General features: G+C 33.1%; 2 protein-coding genes across 2 annotated transcripts; one reads left to right on the top strand and one right to left on the bottom strand.

Moving 5' to 3' along the window:
* Window positions 1-246: 246 nt before the first annotated feature.
* On the top strand, window positions 247-9,515 carry LOC138855606 (probable cytochrome P450 313a4). The gene is made up of 8 exons (XM_070106203.1): window positions 247-1,439; window positions 3,714-3,911; window positions 3,978-4,160; window positions 4,219-4,294; window positions 4,357-4,483; window positions 5,667-5,822; window positions 5,883-6,309; window positions 6,490-9,515. Exons 1-8 carry the CDS (start codon window positions 1,289-1,291, stop codon window positions 6,675-6,677), a joined length of 1,506 nt encoding a protein of 501 aa, XP_069962304.1. The 5' UTR covers window positions 247-1,288; the 3' UTR covers window positions 6,678-9,515.
* Window positions 9,516-9,968: 453 nt separating this feature from the next.
* LOC106622498 (probable cytochrome P450 313a4) lies at window positions 9,969-13,955 on the bottom strand. Its single transcript, XM_014241694.3, has 8 exons — window positions 13,713-13,955; window positions 13,441-13,644; window positions 13,161-13,346; window positions 12,152-12,221; window positions 11,081-11,195; window positions 10,842-11,027; window positions 10,360-10,780; window positions 9,969-10,292 (listed from the first exon to the last, which is right to left on the bottom strand). Exons 1-8 carry the CDS (start codon window positions 13,903-13,905, stop codon window positions 10,111-10,113), a joined length of 1,557 nt encoding a protein of 518 aa, XP_014097169.1. The 5' UTR covers window positions 13,906-13,955; the 3' UTR covers window positions 9,969-10,110.
* Window positions 13,956-16,731: the final 2,776 nt, after the last annotated feature.

Here is a 16,731-nt window from a genome sequence, read left to right as displayed (position 1 = left end):
ACATGGGCATTAGAGCGGGTTGATTTATAGAGCCAAAAAGCCAGAAAAATGACGTATGCGGCAAATATTCTACGGTTTCAACAACTTTCTTTCGTCTTCTTTCTTCTTCAGTTTTTGAAATATCTGAATGAAAATTGATACATAGGTTCATTTTGACACTCACACAAAAATGCTTAAAATAAGTTTTAAGTGTATTTTCATAACAAGTTGATTCCGCATTCAAAAAACATTTTTCATTTTGTAAAATATACAATATATATCTTTTAAAAACTCGAAGAGACAAAAAAAAGTCGTCGGCCTTTTCTGAATAATTGGTTGTATAGGAGATATATGTTATAGTTCCCCGATTTTCTTTATTTTCACTGTCATTGTTAAGAATGTATCAGAGAACAGTTCTACAAAATGACGTGCTCTTAGCTTTTTATTAAAGGAAGGCAACCGGAAAATAAAATAACTGAATAATCGGCTGTATGAGAGACATATGATATAATTGTCCGATCTGACCGATTCCGACAAATAATCAATAGATTGTTGAAATGCACCTATTTGTTAAATTTCGGATATCTCAAAAACTGATGAAGAAATTTTTATAATCTTTAAAAATTATACTTCACCTAAATAATCGCGGGCTCGAAACCGGCTTTAGACCCATATAATCTTAGACAAAGTTGTTCAGAGTGATCCGTAGAACATTTGCCGCATACGCGATTTTATAGAAAAAAAAAATCGACCTGCTCTAAGAGGCATGTACACAATGTGTGTACTACACATACATACATACATAAGTATACAAAACTCTTGCATAAATATGAACACATATGTATTTGATTGATTGCAATGAGGTAACTGCTACTACTTTTTAAATGTTAGATATTTCAAATATTATATAACTTTCGAGCAATAAAATATAAGGAATACTCCAAGCGACATGTTGTAACATGTAAAAAGCATATGGTGCTTAAAAAATAAAGATATTAAACCGGAAAAACCGAATTTGAGTAGATGAAGTAGCAGATGTAGAGCGCTTCCCCGATGATTGAAAGGGATGTTGGACACAAAAAGTGACCGCTTAAATTATCGAGTTAGTACTGTAACGTGTTCTCGCACTCCGCTAAATGTTTTCGAGAGCCTCGAGTTTTACAATATCCCATAGAAATTAACAAATTAATTTGGCGTACGATATTCGCACACAAAGTGTTGACGGGCTTCGTAATTGTCACATCGTCACTTGCGTGCGTTTTGATTCAGCTAAAAAAGTTATAACAAATTATAATTTATTTAATAAACTATGATACTGTATTATTTAACGGGAACACTATTGTTGCTTTGGATCTATGTTTTATGGAGTCGAAGAGCGTTTTATAAATTAATATGGAAAATGCCTGGACCGTTGGGTTATCCCATTGTGGGCATGGCTCATCGGCTAATAAGGAGAGAAGGTAATTTTTCCGTTCACAAAAAACTGAATATTGTAAGAGTACACCACAAACACAACATTCAGATAAATACAAAAAGAAAAACCAAAATTAAAAAAATAGTGAAAATCAAAAAATAGGAAAAGGCATTTTTAGAATGAAGTGTGAAATACGTTATTTATAATGTAAATAATTTCAAAGCCGAAATTCGCATTAGTTCCATAAATTCAGTTAAATGATATATGCAGAGAATGTTAACGAATAGAGGTGGCGCAAATGTTAAATCAAATATTTTTGACAAAATTAATAATTATGAATTAAAAAGCTGTATTTCCGGTAAAAGCTCAGAGATTATAATAAAATAAACATTCAATAAGCAATTTTTCCAACTTATGTATGTACATACATGTGTGCGTTGCGAGAGCAATATGCTTATTGAGCAAAGGATAATAATAAAACTGTTGGTAAATCGACCAAGTTCCCACTTTTGAGATGGCTTAGGTGTAAGCGTGAAGGAGTTAAGCTCAATGCGAATAGGAGCATTTACGTTCGAATCCTACAACTCATTTAACTTAAATTTTATAAACTTTTTTTATTTTATTAATTTGAATCTTGCATATCTCAATTCAATTACTTTAATAATATTTTACTTGCTGAGATAATTAAAATATTTCAGGAATATGTTCATATGTTTAGGTTTATCGAATATTCCTTTATTTGTGGGCATTTACACAATACGACGATAGCTATTTCAGTTAACATATTAGACTAGTAATTATACATACATATGTACAATATATGATGTTTGTGGTACTACTTGTATCCAGCTCCTTATTGCAAATTACATCAAATATTTTGCCTGAGTTAAAACCCTATCACAGATGTAGTGTTATACCTTTTTTTAATTTTTATTCACCTTTTTTTTAAATTTACTTTCATTTAATTTAAAATTTTCCCTCATTATATAAATGTTCTTCAATTTCTCTTATTTCGTTTTGTTTTTATAATTTTGCTTAATACGCATACCAAAGAACATCTTCCCTTATAAGGTGGTGAAAATTTGCTTGGTTACTTTTTAGAGTGGTGTAGTTTGTTGAGGTCGATTATCATGAAGGGAAATTTCCTTTTTGAAGTGGTGTAATTTAATTTTCGAATTTGCGTATTTTTGATGTCGCGTTTTAGTAATTTACATTTTACCACAGGTAACATTTGCGCCTTCTCTATTTATTAACATTCTCTGGTAATACTCATGAAAAATGCTAGTATATAAGGAGTGAGAAATATATTTTGCCAATGAAAATAAAACTCGTTACAGGGCGAAACTTTCTATCGATTATACTTATTTAGGGAGTAATTCCACAATTTTTACTTTATGCTAACCCTATAAAATGTATGTATGTATACGTGAACTTGAACCTCAGCTTTTAAGATATCGATCTGAAATTTTGCACACGCCCTTTTCTCCCCAAGAAGTTGCCAATTTGTTATAAAATGTATGTATGTATACGTGAACTTGAACCTCAGCTTTTAAGATATCGATCTGAAATTTTGCACACGCCCTTTTCTCCCCAAGAAGTTGCCAATTTGTCGGAACCGGCGATATCGAACTAGTATAGCATATAACTACCATATGAACTGAACGATCGGAATCAGGTGGTATCTTCAAGAAATTTGGCATGGGTTATTGTCTTAGGCAACGGTACAATCTTCGAAGAAATTGTTTGGATCACTGTAGCATATATATGCCATACAAACTGAACGATGAAAATCAGGTCCTTAATATGGCTGCGGTGCAACCGAAATTAGAGCCTTTTTTATTGATATTGGTTAGAAGATTGCCGGTAAAAAGCCAACGATAATGGCTCCACACCTTATTATGTAACGTTCTTGTCTACCTACATTCATACATATGTGCATATTGGGATATCTTCCTCAATATGTCGGCACAAAGTTCACCGATAAAATGAAATTATATATTATAAGCACAGTGGAAGTTTTGGATTAATTTTAGACATCTTCGAGCGTGTATATTAACAGTTATATGCGGTATAAAGTCTGTCATAGAGACGGAGATCTCGAATAGTAATTGGTAGGCTGAACGAGTACTCTTTTGCTTTATTATGAGTAAGAACAGTTTCGAGATCGAAAAATTTGCTGAAATTTCTTAAAAATAAGTACTCGAGGTCGATTAGTTCCATTATAATGCGTATTACGATGGTATGATTAATTTAAAAAAATATATTAGTATTTTATGCACATTTTGTAACCATATGTTTTTATGATACAAATATATTCCAGATATTTTAGCAGTATTTAAAGAAGAAGAACAAAAGTTTGGACAAACTTTCCTTTCCTGGCTCGGACCATATCCCTTTTTGGTTGTTTGTGATCCTCAAGTAGCACAGGATATTTTAACTTCTCCTCACTGCATTAACAAAAGCTTCATCTATAGCGCTTTAGATGATGGCGCTGGAAGAGGGCTGTTTAGCTTACCAAGTAAATACTACAACAATTTAGATTGTTAATGGATATTTATAACACTTTTTGATCAATATTTTGTAGATCCAAAGTGGAATTTACACAGACGTCTTTTAAATCCTGCATTTGGGAACAAGGTACTTCTGAATTTAATGACCATATTTAATCAAGAAGTAAATAAACTTTTAAAAACATTTGAAACGCTTTTAACGGAAGAAGTCGATTTGACAAAAGTTTTCCAGAACTTTACATTGAAAATTGCAGCACGTAAGTTAAAACGCGTTTTAATTGAAATTATTTATGTTAACATTATGATGAACTCTAGAAACTACCATGGGCGACAAAATTCCCTCCGACGGTATAAATAATTTTTCCGAAGGATTATTAAGCTGTTATAAATGGTAAAGTTAATTAAATGTAATTAACCAGTTAACAAATATTTAATAATTGCCAAATATTCTAGTGTACAGGATTCCATCACCCAGATGTGTTTTTCACCTTGGCTGAATTTCAAGGCATTCCACTATTTCTGGAAGAATAAAGACTCCTATAAGGAAGCAAAAGCAGAAATTCGAAATTACATTCGCAATGTAAGCGTTTTAATTATTTTTCAATTTAAATTATGAAATAGGTCTTATATATGTCAAAATTAATTAAATAATATTTCTGTCATATATCAGTAGTTATTTGTAGGTTTTTATAACATTGATGAAGTGTAATTAGGTAATATTAAAGGATAGAGCAGGGGCAAGTTTAAATCAAATCGTTTTGAGTAACAAATTATAGTTTTCACATAAGGGAATATTTATAATGCAATATTCATTAACATTCTCTAGTGTAATCATATTTATTTAGCGGGAGTATATTAACTCCTGAGAAATTAAAAAATCAGTAAAATCGGACGATAAAGATTCGAAATAATATACAACCAATCTGGGCAAACTATGGTTTGTACTCTTCCAACGATGTTACAGAATATAAACCAAGTAAAGAAGGGCTATGTTCGGATGTAACTATTTTTTACTCTCGCAATTTGCAAAAATCGAAGAGGGGGAAATTCTTTCAAGTGTTGCAAAACTTTATATTAAACAAGTAAGGAAGAGCAAAGTTCTGGAGTAGTAGAACATTTTATACTATCACAATTAGGCAAGGATCAAAGTTGAGGAAATACCAATTTACAACATCCCTATTTGAAGTCAGATGGAAAGTCAAAATGTCATTACTCAGGTACACTCGAGAACAAGTTCTTAAGCAATTTTATGAAGATAACTCACACATTGACCAAAATATTCATTATAATATATGGCATATGGGAGCAGAGGTAATTCGTAGACCCATTTCACACATTTTCAGCTATAAACTATAGAATATCCAGTATTATACGTTGACTTAATTTTCCTAAGATATCTTACATATTGACCGATATGTACGGTATAAAGCCAACCGGAAGTTCGAAAATCTTTATATTAAGTATAATATGTGGGGGTTAAGAAACGATTGACCCGATTTTACATATTTCCGACTTCGGGCTCACTATTAGCAGGAAAAGATTCTCTCTGAATTTCAATTATATATCTCAGACTGGTATTTACGGTAAAAAAATCAGCTATAGGCATTAAGGTTCACATATTCGGTAACTGTGGCTTTGAAAACTTATTAATGATTAATTAAATTAGTGGTAATATTTACGAGAAGATGAATGAACACCGACCTTTGTATTATATATATTCACTCACATATACCTACCTTGAGTAATTTCCATTTTATGCACAGTTAATAAAACAAAAGACCATATACGAGCCAGAATACACGGAGAGCAAAAGATCATTAGACGAAAATATTTTTATACATCGCGCTCTTAATTTGGTTCAAAAAGGGCATTTCAATTGGCAGAACGTTGAAGACGAATGTAATGTGATTGTGTTTGGGGTGAATATTTTAATTTGTTCATTATTTCAACAGGACAAATTAATTATGAACATTTCATAGGCTTTCGAAACTACTTCAAACACTCTCATGTACATAATGATGTTGCTAGCAATGTTTCCACAGTATCAGGATAAAGTTTTCGATGAAGTCTGCTCCATATTTTCCAGTAAAGATGATAATGAAGTCACCTACAGCGACACACAACAGATGTTTTACTTGGATATGGTGATTAACGAAACAATGCGGGTGATGGCGCCAGTGCCATTGGTGGCAAGGCAAACCGAACAAGAAGTTCGTCTAAGTAATGATATTGTAATTCCCAAAGGGCTGCAAGTAGCCATTGATATTTTCAATATGCATCGTCGTACGGATATTTGGGGTCATGAAGCACATATTTTTAATCCGGATAATTTTTTACCATCAAATTTAGACGGTAAACATCCATATGCCTTCATACCATTTACGAAGGGAATTCGGAATTGCATTGGTGAGTCTCAATTGTTTTAGAATAAAATCGATTTTCAAACTGTGTTTCGAATGATATGAATCATTAAGTTGAACAAGTCAAGGATTTTGAATACTTCTGAGTAAAATAAATACAAATTAAAAATTTTTGAATGCTATTTATGTAATTGCTGTCCTTATAATGTTGCTAACTATTTTTCAGGTTGGAGATATGCTCTTCTATCAATGAAAGTAACTATTGCGAGACTAATATTGAATTATCGTTTTTCTACAACATTCGAATACCGGAACTTACACTTTGTAGAAGACATCACAATTAAGCTAAAAGAAACACCACTCCTTCGGATATACGAAAGAAATAAAAATAATACTTATACAGTAAAGTACTAAATTTAGAATAAGATAATTTATCAATAACGGAAGTTGGGTATGTAAAGTTATTTAGTAATAATTTCACATTAAAAATAAATTTAATAATAACAACTTATTCTCAATACTGAAAAATAGTAAATGCATTCAAATATATGTACATACATACATATCAGCGTCTTAGTAGAGAGGTAATGAACTAATGCATTGAATGGTCAAATTTTTAACTATGGGAAAATCAACTATAGTAAAAATTTGTGCATGTTGCCTAGCCTTTGTGTTGGCTATACATTAAGAAAATTTTTCTTTTCTTTATAATTTTGTAGGCAGTATATAAATATGTATATTGTTAATGAAATACATGATTACAATTACTGCATTTCCTATTTATATTTTAATTGTATGCGTATTATATTTTTCTTAACTTAATGTCACCGCTCAAACTTCTCTTTTCTTAAGATCATGTGTTCGATTCAAAATATCGGAATCCTGAATTCGGGTAATGCTATTCTACAGATTTTCTCTCGGTAATGTTGAGAAGCCGACATAGGCGTTAGATTTTCAAATGTTTTCTTAGCGTTTTAAAGAGTTCAGGTGCTTCAATGGTTTTATTTGAAGACTTACTCGGGTGTTGGACTGGCTCACCAAAAACATTTTTTGCTGGTGTGGCTAAGACTTCTTCTTCAAATACAGCACGTAATCCTAGGGGAATTGCACTAAGCTGTCGGTGAAAGCGTTCGATGAATCCGTTTAATTGTGGGTGGTAACTTTTTGTTCGATCAACGAGTTTTCTGAAAAAGTCTGGCTTAAATTGTTTTCCAAGGTTGGTTGTTATCCGAAGTGGAACTCCAAAGTAGGATATTCAAGTTTGCACGAGTGCCTGCCCAACTCGGTCGACTCAGCCGTCAATAAGTGGTTCGGCTGTTGGATAGCGTGTCAAACATGCAGTTATTGTGAGACAATGGGTGTGTTCCTGATGACTGTACTGTAGCGCTTCGGGTTGTGCCTGAAGTGCATAGTCTAGTGGTTTCGTTGTTGGGTCGTTGGCTTTCGAAATCGACGAGGATGGTAGCTTGCTGTGATTCCACTGTTGAGAAAGATAAGAATTCGTACTAAATATCGTCACAGACCGTGTTGAGATTGCTTGACACATTATTGTTTGAGAACGGGCCAAAATCGCCAGGAGCAAAGAGAAAAAACGTAAATTTGTACAGTTTCCGATTGACGAATACATAAACTGGGCAGTTGAAAATGTAAATAATGGATTCACTTTCTAGAAAAGCCATGGTGGCTGCGGTATTGTTTAAATATCATATGACATTTGAATATACATATGTACATATATCCACCTAAATCTATACAAGTTTAACATTTAGCTAATATATTCTTTTATGATTTCCATCATGCCTGTCTTACTTAATATATGCTGCACAATCGTAAATGATGACCATGTTTTATCTGTGAATAGGATACCATATACCTATGATCAAAACTAACTTTATGGAGATGCGTAAGAAAGGGATGATCGATCACATGTATGTAAGAATTCGGTGTATTCGGTTAGAACTGTCAATTGGGTCTTAAGGGGTTACATGGGTTTCGTCGGGTAAAAAATCCCTATTTTCAATAATTTTTTTCCTATATAAAAAATTATTTATTTACTTCAAACTTTTTTCTGTCTTAAAGATACACATTTAAAGAATAAGTTCTGAGATTTTCAAAAAAACAAAATTAAAACTCTGCCATTGTAACGTCATTTCCCCTCGAAGAAAAGGTGCGTCCGCGTTGTCAGCATAACTCCTGACAGGAACATTTTAAATCAAAAAAAATATATGTGTTTTATTTAAGACCATAAACTCGTACTTGAACGAAGGAAAAAAATAAAAAGTTAAAATTGGAATTTTGGCAAACCTTTTTCCAAAAAAATTAAAATTTCGGTCAAACATGCTCGACATTTCTTTTTTTTTAAATAGTTGTAATTGAAAAAAAAAACATCCTTCGCCCACTTACGAGTAAATCAAACACCTGTATAAAATTTCATCAAGATCGGTTGAGTAGTTCGCGCTAAATCTTGACAACCGACTTTGAAAACACAGTTTCGAGAAAAACGCGTTTAAAGTTTTAAGTGGCCATATAGCTGACCTCGAGCACGCATCTTTTGAAAGCTGTATCTCCAAAACTATTACTGATATCAACTGAGAATTCGGGACAATATTCTAGAGATGTTATAGAATTAAAAAAGATAATAAAAAAAAAATTTTTGAAGCCGCGAAACCTATGTAACCCCTTAAGCAACTTTAACAGAAATCTCTGATACCGCTGTTGGGTCATCTTTTCATTCTTGGCTTGGTTGCGCGCATGTGGTTTAAACTTCGTGAATACAGACAATTTTAAATTTATTTATTAAATTTATACAAATTATTATATTTATCTATTATTTTACACTTTAATTAAGTGTTGGATGCGTTAGAAGGAATGAAACGCCGACTGCACATACAGAGGCATTAGTCTGTCTACAATACATATAAACGAATATCACATTAATTAATTTTAATTTTACAGAGTCGAAAAGAATGTTTGGCCAGGTTGGATTGCTAATATCAGATAGGAGAACAGCAAAATAAAGTACTCTACCGAAACGTATTTTAAGCATATATTTCTTGATCTCATAATACCTATATTAGCAAATGTATAAAAAATGTTCCTTTTTTTTCCTTTTCTCGTCAATTCTTAGAGCAGTTTATATAGTAACATGGAAAATTTTATGTGTAACTTTATTAACTTTTCCGTCATTGTTTATGTTTTGTTTTATAAATAAGTCCAAAGATTATATCATAAAAATGAAGTGTACAAAGCCAACGTCTCTTAATTTAAACCAGTGAAAAGTAAGTAAGTAAAGGTTGTCTCTCTAGTAATCATGCTTTGAAAAATAAACCAACCAAAACTGTGCAATGGTACGCGTTTGGTGATAAGTAAATTGATGAAAAATGTGATTTACGCAACCATAATCATAGGAAAATTCGAAGGTGACAAAGTTTTATATCCGAGGATCCCGATCACCCCAACCGAGATGCCATTTGAGTTTTCGCCATGACCATTAACAAATCATAAAGTCAATCCATAAAAGTTTCTGCTTTGAATCTGGAGTACCCAAGTTTTTCGCATGGTTAAATATATGTAGCATGTTCACGGGTCGAAAGACCATCTGCGTTGGTTGTTTTTGACCCTGATAATAAATCAAAAATTACGTATATCACAACTAACCTGAAGGGTACAACCTATGCACCAAAATACATGAACATTAAAAAATCATTAAAATACTTAGATTTTTTATTTGTAATTCCTAATTAAAAAGAACTTAATCTGCTTATTTGTTTCCTCTAAGGCAGAATTTTCGTAAATATAACATATGAAGGCTCCTATAGACACAAATATAATATTCAAAATCCCATTTTCAATTAATTCTTTGTAAGAATTCATTTCTTCGACATATCTGCAGTTTCGGTTCTTCGACATACCTCAAACTTATATGATCAGAAAAAATAAGATCTTCATACCGGAACGAAGTAGTGAACTTGAAATTATGAATCAAGCCTAAAAGGATCACGCGCAAAACCACTTCAGCATAATGCCAACCTGTAAAATAGAATAAAAGTTAAAAAAAAAATACTTTTCTTTAAAAAAAAGCGGAACCAAAATATACCAATACAGTTTCGTGAACCTTTAGAGAATGGAATGTATGCGCAAGGGTGACGTTTGCCATTGTTTTCTGGTAGAAAATTATCTGGGTTAAATGAATGCGCTAAAGGACCCCATAAATCTGTGCGTCTATGCAGTATGAAAATTGGTATCATTACTTGCATACCTTTGGGCACATCGATACCATTTACTATAATATCCTTCACAGCTTCCCGACCAATAATGGGTATTGATGGCATAAGTCGAAGGGTTTCTTTAATTACCAAGTCCATGTAAGAAAATTGTTTGAGATGTTCGTACTCAATAGACATATTTTCTACAGAAATTATTTCTTCCGTTTCCTCGTAGAGTCTCTGTTGAATATCCGGGTGCATGGCGAGCATTATAAGAATTGAGTAAATTTGTGTTGAAACCGTATCGAATGACTAAAATTTAATATCTAAGCATATATTTACGTACTTAAAAGAGTATGTCTAAAAAAATTACCCCAGCAATAACAGTTTGGGTTTCGTTTAATACATCGGCATGTTGAAATAAGCCTTGATGTTGAAAGTTGAGAGCACGATTTATAAAAATATCAGCATCCTTTCTTATATTTATCTCCTCCAATGGTGCGTTCACACTTTTGCTGTCAATAGTCACGTCATTTGCTTTTCGCCTATCTTCAATTAACTGAAATAAATTTGACGGATATTATGGCTTATTTTTTGGTGGTAAAATATTACCGTTTCTATATAGTCCTTTATAAGTTGCTTCGTTCTATAATATCTGGGTGTGTAAGTTAAGAATCCGACCTTTAATGTGTTAAGTATGGCTCCATTAGCGGCTTGTTCCAACATGCTTGAAAAAATATATAATTTACTACATACCCATAGGTTATAGTACGTATACGTGTTTGACTACAAGTTGTAGAATTTTCGGGTCGTTAACTATATTCTTGAGAGATGGCGTAACTTGATTATTATTCCATTGTTCCAATATACCGAACATACGTCAGAAAGCTAGTATTCTTGTGCATATTTTTCAGTATATGTCATTAATTTAAAGCGTAAACAACAATAATTTTTTTGTCACTTAAATGTGCCGAATTTTGTGCCCGAAAAAAATATTTTTGAGCGGAGTTCTTCTTCATTATTTTATTGTGAAGAAAACAGCAGCAAGGAAACCGAGTGCCATATGAATTGAAGCCCAGAGGCATTGAAAGACGAGCTTGCATATTAACAATGCAGCGTGAACACTACAAATAGAAGTTGTTTTTGTAGTAAATTGTGACTGGTGATAAAAAATAGATTCGTTACGACAACCCTAAACGCAAAATCATTTATATGAAAACTGGCCAAACAGCAGAAGCAACGACAAAGCCGAATAGTCATGACGCCAAGATAGTGCTCTATTTTTGGTGGGATCAGAAGGTCGTGCTGTATTTTGACCTTCTGAAACTGGGTAAAACCATCAATGGGGACTTTGCTCCTTTGAACTACCATTTGTTTCGGTCGATGAAGAACGCCCTCACTGGAATACGGTTAACATTAGAGAAGAGTATCAAAATTGGCTTGATTAATTATTGGCTACCAAGTCGCTGCAGTTCTCTTACATGTTAACTAACTCAAGAAGTGGATTCGCCAACAAACCAAAATTGGGCGTAAACTCTAGTTTGCGACGCAATGAGATTCAGTAAAAGTTGAATATAAAATCAAATACACTGCAATTTTAATTAAGTAATGAAGTAATTTGTTTCCGATGCGTAAAATCGGAAATATCGATTTTTTCTAAAAGTAGCAGTGTGATTTACTTACTAATTAAATCCGCGAATCATTTCGTTGTGATTATCGTTTCCTTTGTAAAGGCCAACTCCTGTAGTAGTTTCTGAAAAATATACGTACAAATGTACCATATATGCAAAGATATGTATAACAAGGAAGGATTAAGTTCGGGTGTAACCGAATATTTTATACTCTTGCAACTTGCAAGGATCAAAGCCAGTGTGCAAAATTTTATATTAAGAAATGTAGCGAAAAGGTTCAACTTCATTGTTTGACGAAATGGTGAATGGATTACAATTAAATTTGGTATCATATTAACTTATTTTGAAGGTCATAGACCCGAAAATTATACTAAAGTCATTGGGGCATTGAAATTGAAGGGCTGATTGCATTAATTTTTTACATTGCTCAAGTATGGTATACACCTGCTCCTATAAAGTCATTTTGAGTCATCTCGAATGTAAAATTTAATATCTCTGACGCATCTATGTATTTTCATGCTGTCGCAAGAGGTGGCGAAATGATATGTTCTGTGCAAATTTGGGTGATATGGCTTGAATAGTTTGAGTACATACATTAAATCTATTAGGGGCCATGCCCACTTTTAAAAATTTTCAAGCCACCCATCTGCGAACTCATCCTCACTTTTTTCCCAAGAAATATGTGTACCAAGTTTCATCGAGATATCTAAATTTTTACTCAAGTTACAGCTTGCACAGGCGGACGGACGGACAGACAGTCACCCGGATTTCACCTTGCCTCTTTATCCTGATCATTTATGTACATATATACAACCCTATATCTAACTCGATTAGTTTGAGGTGAACAAAACTGTTATAGACTGTGGCAACATGTTGCATGATAATAAAAATTTAGGACTTGTAAACAAACTAAACCATAAATAGCAATATTGTTATATTGTGCTTATTTTATCAATTTATGGTGGCAAAGTTTCTCTAAAATATGTCAGCCATAAACCTTTCTTAAATCTATTTAGTTAAGTTTTTGTTAGTGTAATATTGCAATATCAAGTTAAGCTTACCCATAGCCATATCTAAAAATGTTCGTTTTATTATTTCAAATACTTCAATTTCTCCATTTCCCACGTAATCATTTAGTTTCTCCACTAAGGCCTGAGCGCCATCCTTGAAGATTGGTATAAATTTAATGATGGTTTTGTGTGTGAATGTTGAGTTCATGAGCTTTCGATTGTAGTTCCATTTCTCACCTACGGAACAGGATGGAGGATGCAGTTAGATATCTTACGACTTATATGCATATCATACATAGTTATGTAAGTATATGTATATATTAATTAAAACCTGGACTAGTGATGAGTCCCTTTGGAATTGCATTATCGATGGCTGAATACATCGTTGTAGATTTATCTAGAAAGCTATTCGAAGTGAGTATTTCTTTAATCATATCTAAATCCACGGTAATAAGAAACGGTTGAGGCCCAATCCAGGCGCAATACTTCCAACTCTTAAACTTTATGAAGTATGAATCCAGAATGTATATAAACTCTATTTTGAATAAGATTATCAGTTTCGATTTTTGCACTATTCATTTGAACCATCAAAATATTCCTTACTTTTCATTGGTATTAATTGATATGCGATGCCCAAAAACGGGAGTCCTCTTGCTGTTGGTAGTTGCGATGTTATGATATGATAACGGTTTCTCTTAAAATATTTCACATAAATCAATATTGAGAACAATATAACACACAGATAAAATAAAATTTGAAATCTTTGGAAGCTGACTATATTTTCCTTTCCCTGCATTTTTAAAAAATATTCCTTAACGGCTCGACTAACAGTAAAAATATTATCTGCTTAAATTATTTAATAGCAAAAGCTTTTATACTTATTTGAATCTACATGGTTCTGATTGATTAGTAAGTGTGCAGAGTGCATGTGCTTGGGTGCGTTACACCAGTGCTGACACACGCGTACAATGACATTTTGTAAGCTCGTTCATTGAACCTCAGAGAAATTTGCGAAATATTTTAATACATATGAGCTTACAAGATGTCATTGTACGCGTGTTGTAATGTACTCATGCCAGGCCGTGGACAAAGTGGATCTTTCGCCCTAGGGCTTAGTCGGGTTTCTCTCCACTTTAGATTGTAGGATGAACCGGCTGGACGAACTGCATCCGCAAGAGCTATTACATCTAAATTCGGGGTCCACAATTTTTTAAAAAAGAACAGAGTAAGGGCCGGGAACCGTTTCGGTTTTACATGAAAAGTTGCTTTTGAAATCTCCTGTAGTATTAAGATGAGTAAAGTAAAAAGTGGTTATGAAACTTAAGGTTCGGGCGCATTTTCGAAGAAATTCTACATACTTGTAAGTGGTCATTTGAGCATTGTAATTCTGTTAAACTGACCTTTTTCCCATTTGTTTGTGATATTGAATAAATATCTTTAATGTAAACTTTGACTCTCCTTTTTTAATCATATGTACTCGTATCACCATGGCTTCTTTTGTAAGTTAGTTTAACTTTTTGTCTCACAAACTTTTATGTCAAGTGCATACTTAATAATTTATTATTGGCAACATAATTTTGAATAAAGAGTTAGTGCAGGGTTATTATTAAATTCGAGATTTTTGAATTAAATTTTAAAGAACCTGCAATGCAAGCAACATGAGTACTACCAAGGGTATTTTTGAGACATACAACATACCAGCTTTTTCTTCAAAGTAATAATACAAAAACAAATTTTGAAATAGAGTTTGAGCAACCGCATCTTCAGAGACGCCGTACAGTTCGCACCGAAGGCCCTATTGTTACTGTGGAGCAGAGTATCGAAGAAGATCCGAATGAGTCCATCCGCTCGCTTTTGGTTGAATGAGTATGTTAATAAACAAAATTGTTACATTTGAGGTGATGGTGATAATCCACAAACCACTGTTTCGACGCCGTTACATCCTCAAAAAGTCACTGCTTGGTGTGCTCTATGGGCAGAGGGAATCATTAGTCCATATTTCATATTACAGTCAATAATAATGTTATAGTCAATAGGGAACGCTATAGAGCCATAATTAGTGCCTTTTTCGTGCCTGAATTGAAAGATGTTGATGTGGACGACCGTTGCCATGCAGCCAACGAAATAATCAATTTATTGAATGAACCTTTTGGTGAGCGCATTATTTCGCGTCGTGGGCCTGTGTCGTGGTCTTCAAGAACGTGCGATTTAACAACGCAGGACTATTTTTTTGTGGGGTTATGTGAAGTCGTTTTGTTTATGCAGATAAACCCTAGACGGTTGACGCCTTGGAAGAGAATATTAATTTGGCGCGTTATTGCTGACATACAGCTCCAATTGCTGCAATAAGTGGTCGAAAATTGGGCATTTCAGTTGGAATTTATTTGAACTAGTCGCGGCGGTCCTTTGCAGAAATAATTTTTAAAACATAGTGACATACTCTTATCTTTATAATAAAGCTAAATCTTTGGGCATCAATATTATGCTTTTTATTTCTTTTTGAAAACCACATCCCTAAAAAAACACCATTTAAATGGCTTTTTTATAATGTATTTCAAGTACAATTGGTACGAAGTTTAAAAAATTTTTTTTTAAGGAAATGACAACTACAATATTATCGCTCTATGCACTCGTTTTCAAATGTTTACGTCTATTTTTTCTCGAAATTCTCATTTGTGAGGCCAAAACGTGTAATTTGAAAAAAATTAAATTAAATGACTCTCAACGTTTCTTAATATGTATTTTTATACCCTGAAAAGGGTGTTTGTAACAACTAAAAGGAAATGCCGGAGACGCTATAAAGTATATATATACTCGTATACAACTGATCAGCGTCCGTCTGTAAGTACATATGCGAACCAGTCCCTCAGTTTTTAAGATATCGATCCGAAATTTTGCAACCTGTATTTTCTCACCAAGAAGCTACTCATTTGCCTTAACAGCAATATCGGATCAATAAAGCATATAGCTGCCATACAAACTGAACGATCGGAAACAAGTGCTTGTATGAAAAACTTTTTCATTTGAGGAGATATTTTCACGAAATTTTGTAAGGGTTATTTTTAAGGTAATGGTGTAATCTCCGAAGAAATTGTTTTAATCGGATTGCTATAGCATATAGCTGGCATACAAACTAAACGATCGGAATCAAGTGTTTGTGTGGAAAACTTTTTCTTTGACGAGATATCTTCACCAAATAAGGTTTGGGTTATTGTCTAAGGCAACGATGCAATCTTTAATCTTCTTCAGATCGAGTCACTATAGCATATAGTTGCTATAAAAACTGACCGATCACAGCTTTTATAAGGAATCTTTGTATTTGTGGAGGGTATTATAGCTTCGGTGCAACCGAATTTAACGTTTTTTCTTGTTTAACATTTACCCGCCATTGCTTCTGGTCTGTAATTCAATTGTATAAAATATGTAGGTTTGAAGTTCATATGCCATATAGGGTAATAAGTTCATATGAACTACTCGTATATTTATGCCTACCAACTTTCCAACAATCATTGTCATGTGCATTCAGCTTGAAATTGACATATGTACATATGCATATACTCGTACACATATACTGTATCTTGATATTTTGCACTTAAGACGAAGATTTTAGTAACTAAGTAAT

Source organism: Bactrocera oleae, chromosome 2, assembly GCF_042242935.1.
Source record: "Bactrocera oleae isolate idBacOlea1 chromosome 2, idBacOlea1, whole genome shotgun sequence".
In the NCBI taxonomy this organism is placed as follows: domain Eukaryota; kingdom Metazoa; phylum Arthropoda; class Insecta; order Diptera; family Tephritidae; genus Bactrocera; species Bactrocera oleae.
The sequence above is the reverse complement of the archived record's forward strand: the minus strand, read 5'-3'. Positions and strand labels throughout refer to the sequence as shown.

Bases quoted from the DNA above. Each gene is read 5' to 3' on its own strand.
- LOC138855606 (XM_070106203.1), top strand. From the start codon at position 1,289: ATGATACTGTATTATTTAACGGGAACACTATTGTTGCTTTGGATCTAT. The intron at 3,912-3,977 runs GTAAATACTACA...AATATTTTGTAG, and splicing joins AGGGCTGTTTAGCTTACCAA to ATCCAAAGTGGAATTTACAC. The intron at 4,295-4,356 runs GTAAAGTTAATT...CAAATATTCTAG, and splicing joins TTATTAAGCTGTTATAAATG to TGTACAGGATTCCATCACCC.
- LOC106622498 (XM_014241694.3), bottom strand. From the start codon at position 13,905: ATGCAGGGAAAGGAAAATATAGTCAGCTTCCAAAGATTTCAAATTTTA. The intron at 13,645-13,712 runs GTAAGGAATATT...TATTCAAAATAG, and splicing joins TCAATTAATACCAATGAAAA to AGTTTATATACATTCTGGAT. The intron at 10,293-10,359 runs GTATATTTTGGT...TCTATTTTACAG, and splicing joins AGGTTCACGAAACTGTATTG to GTTGGCATTATGCTGAAGTG.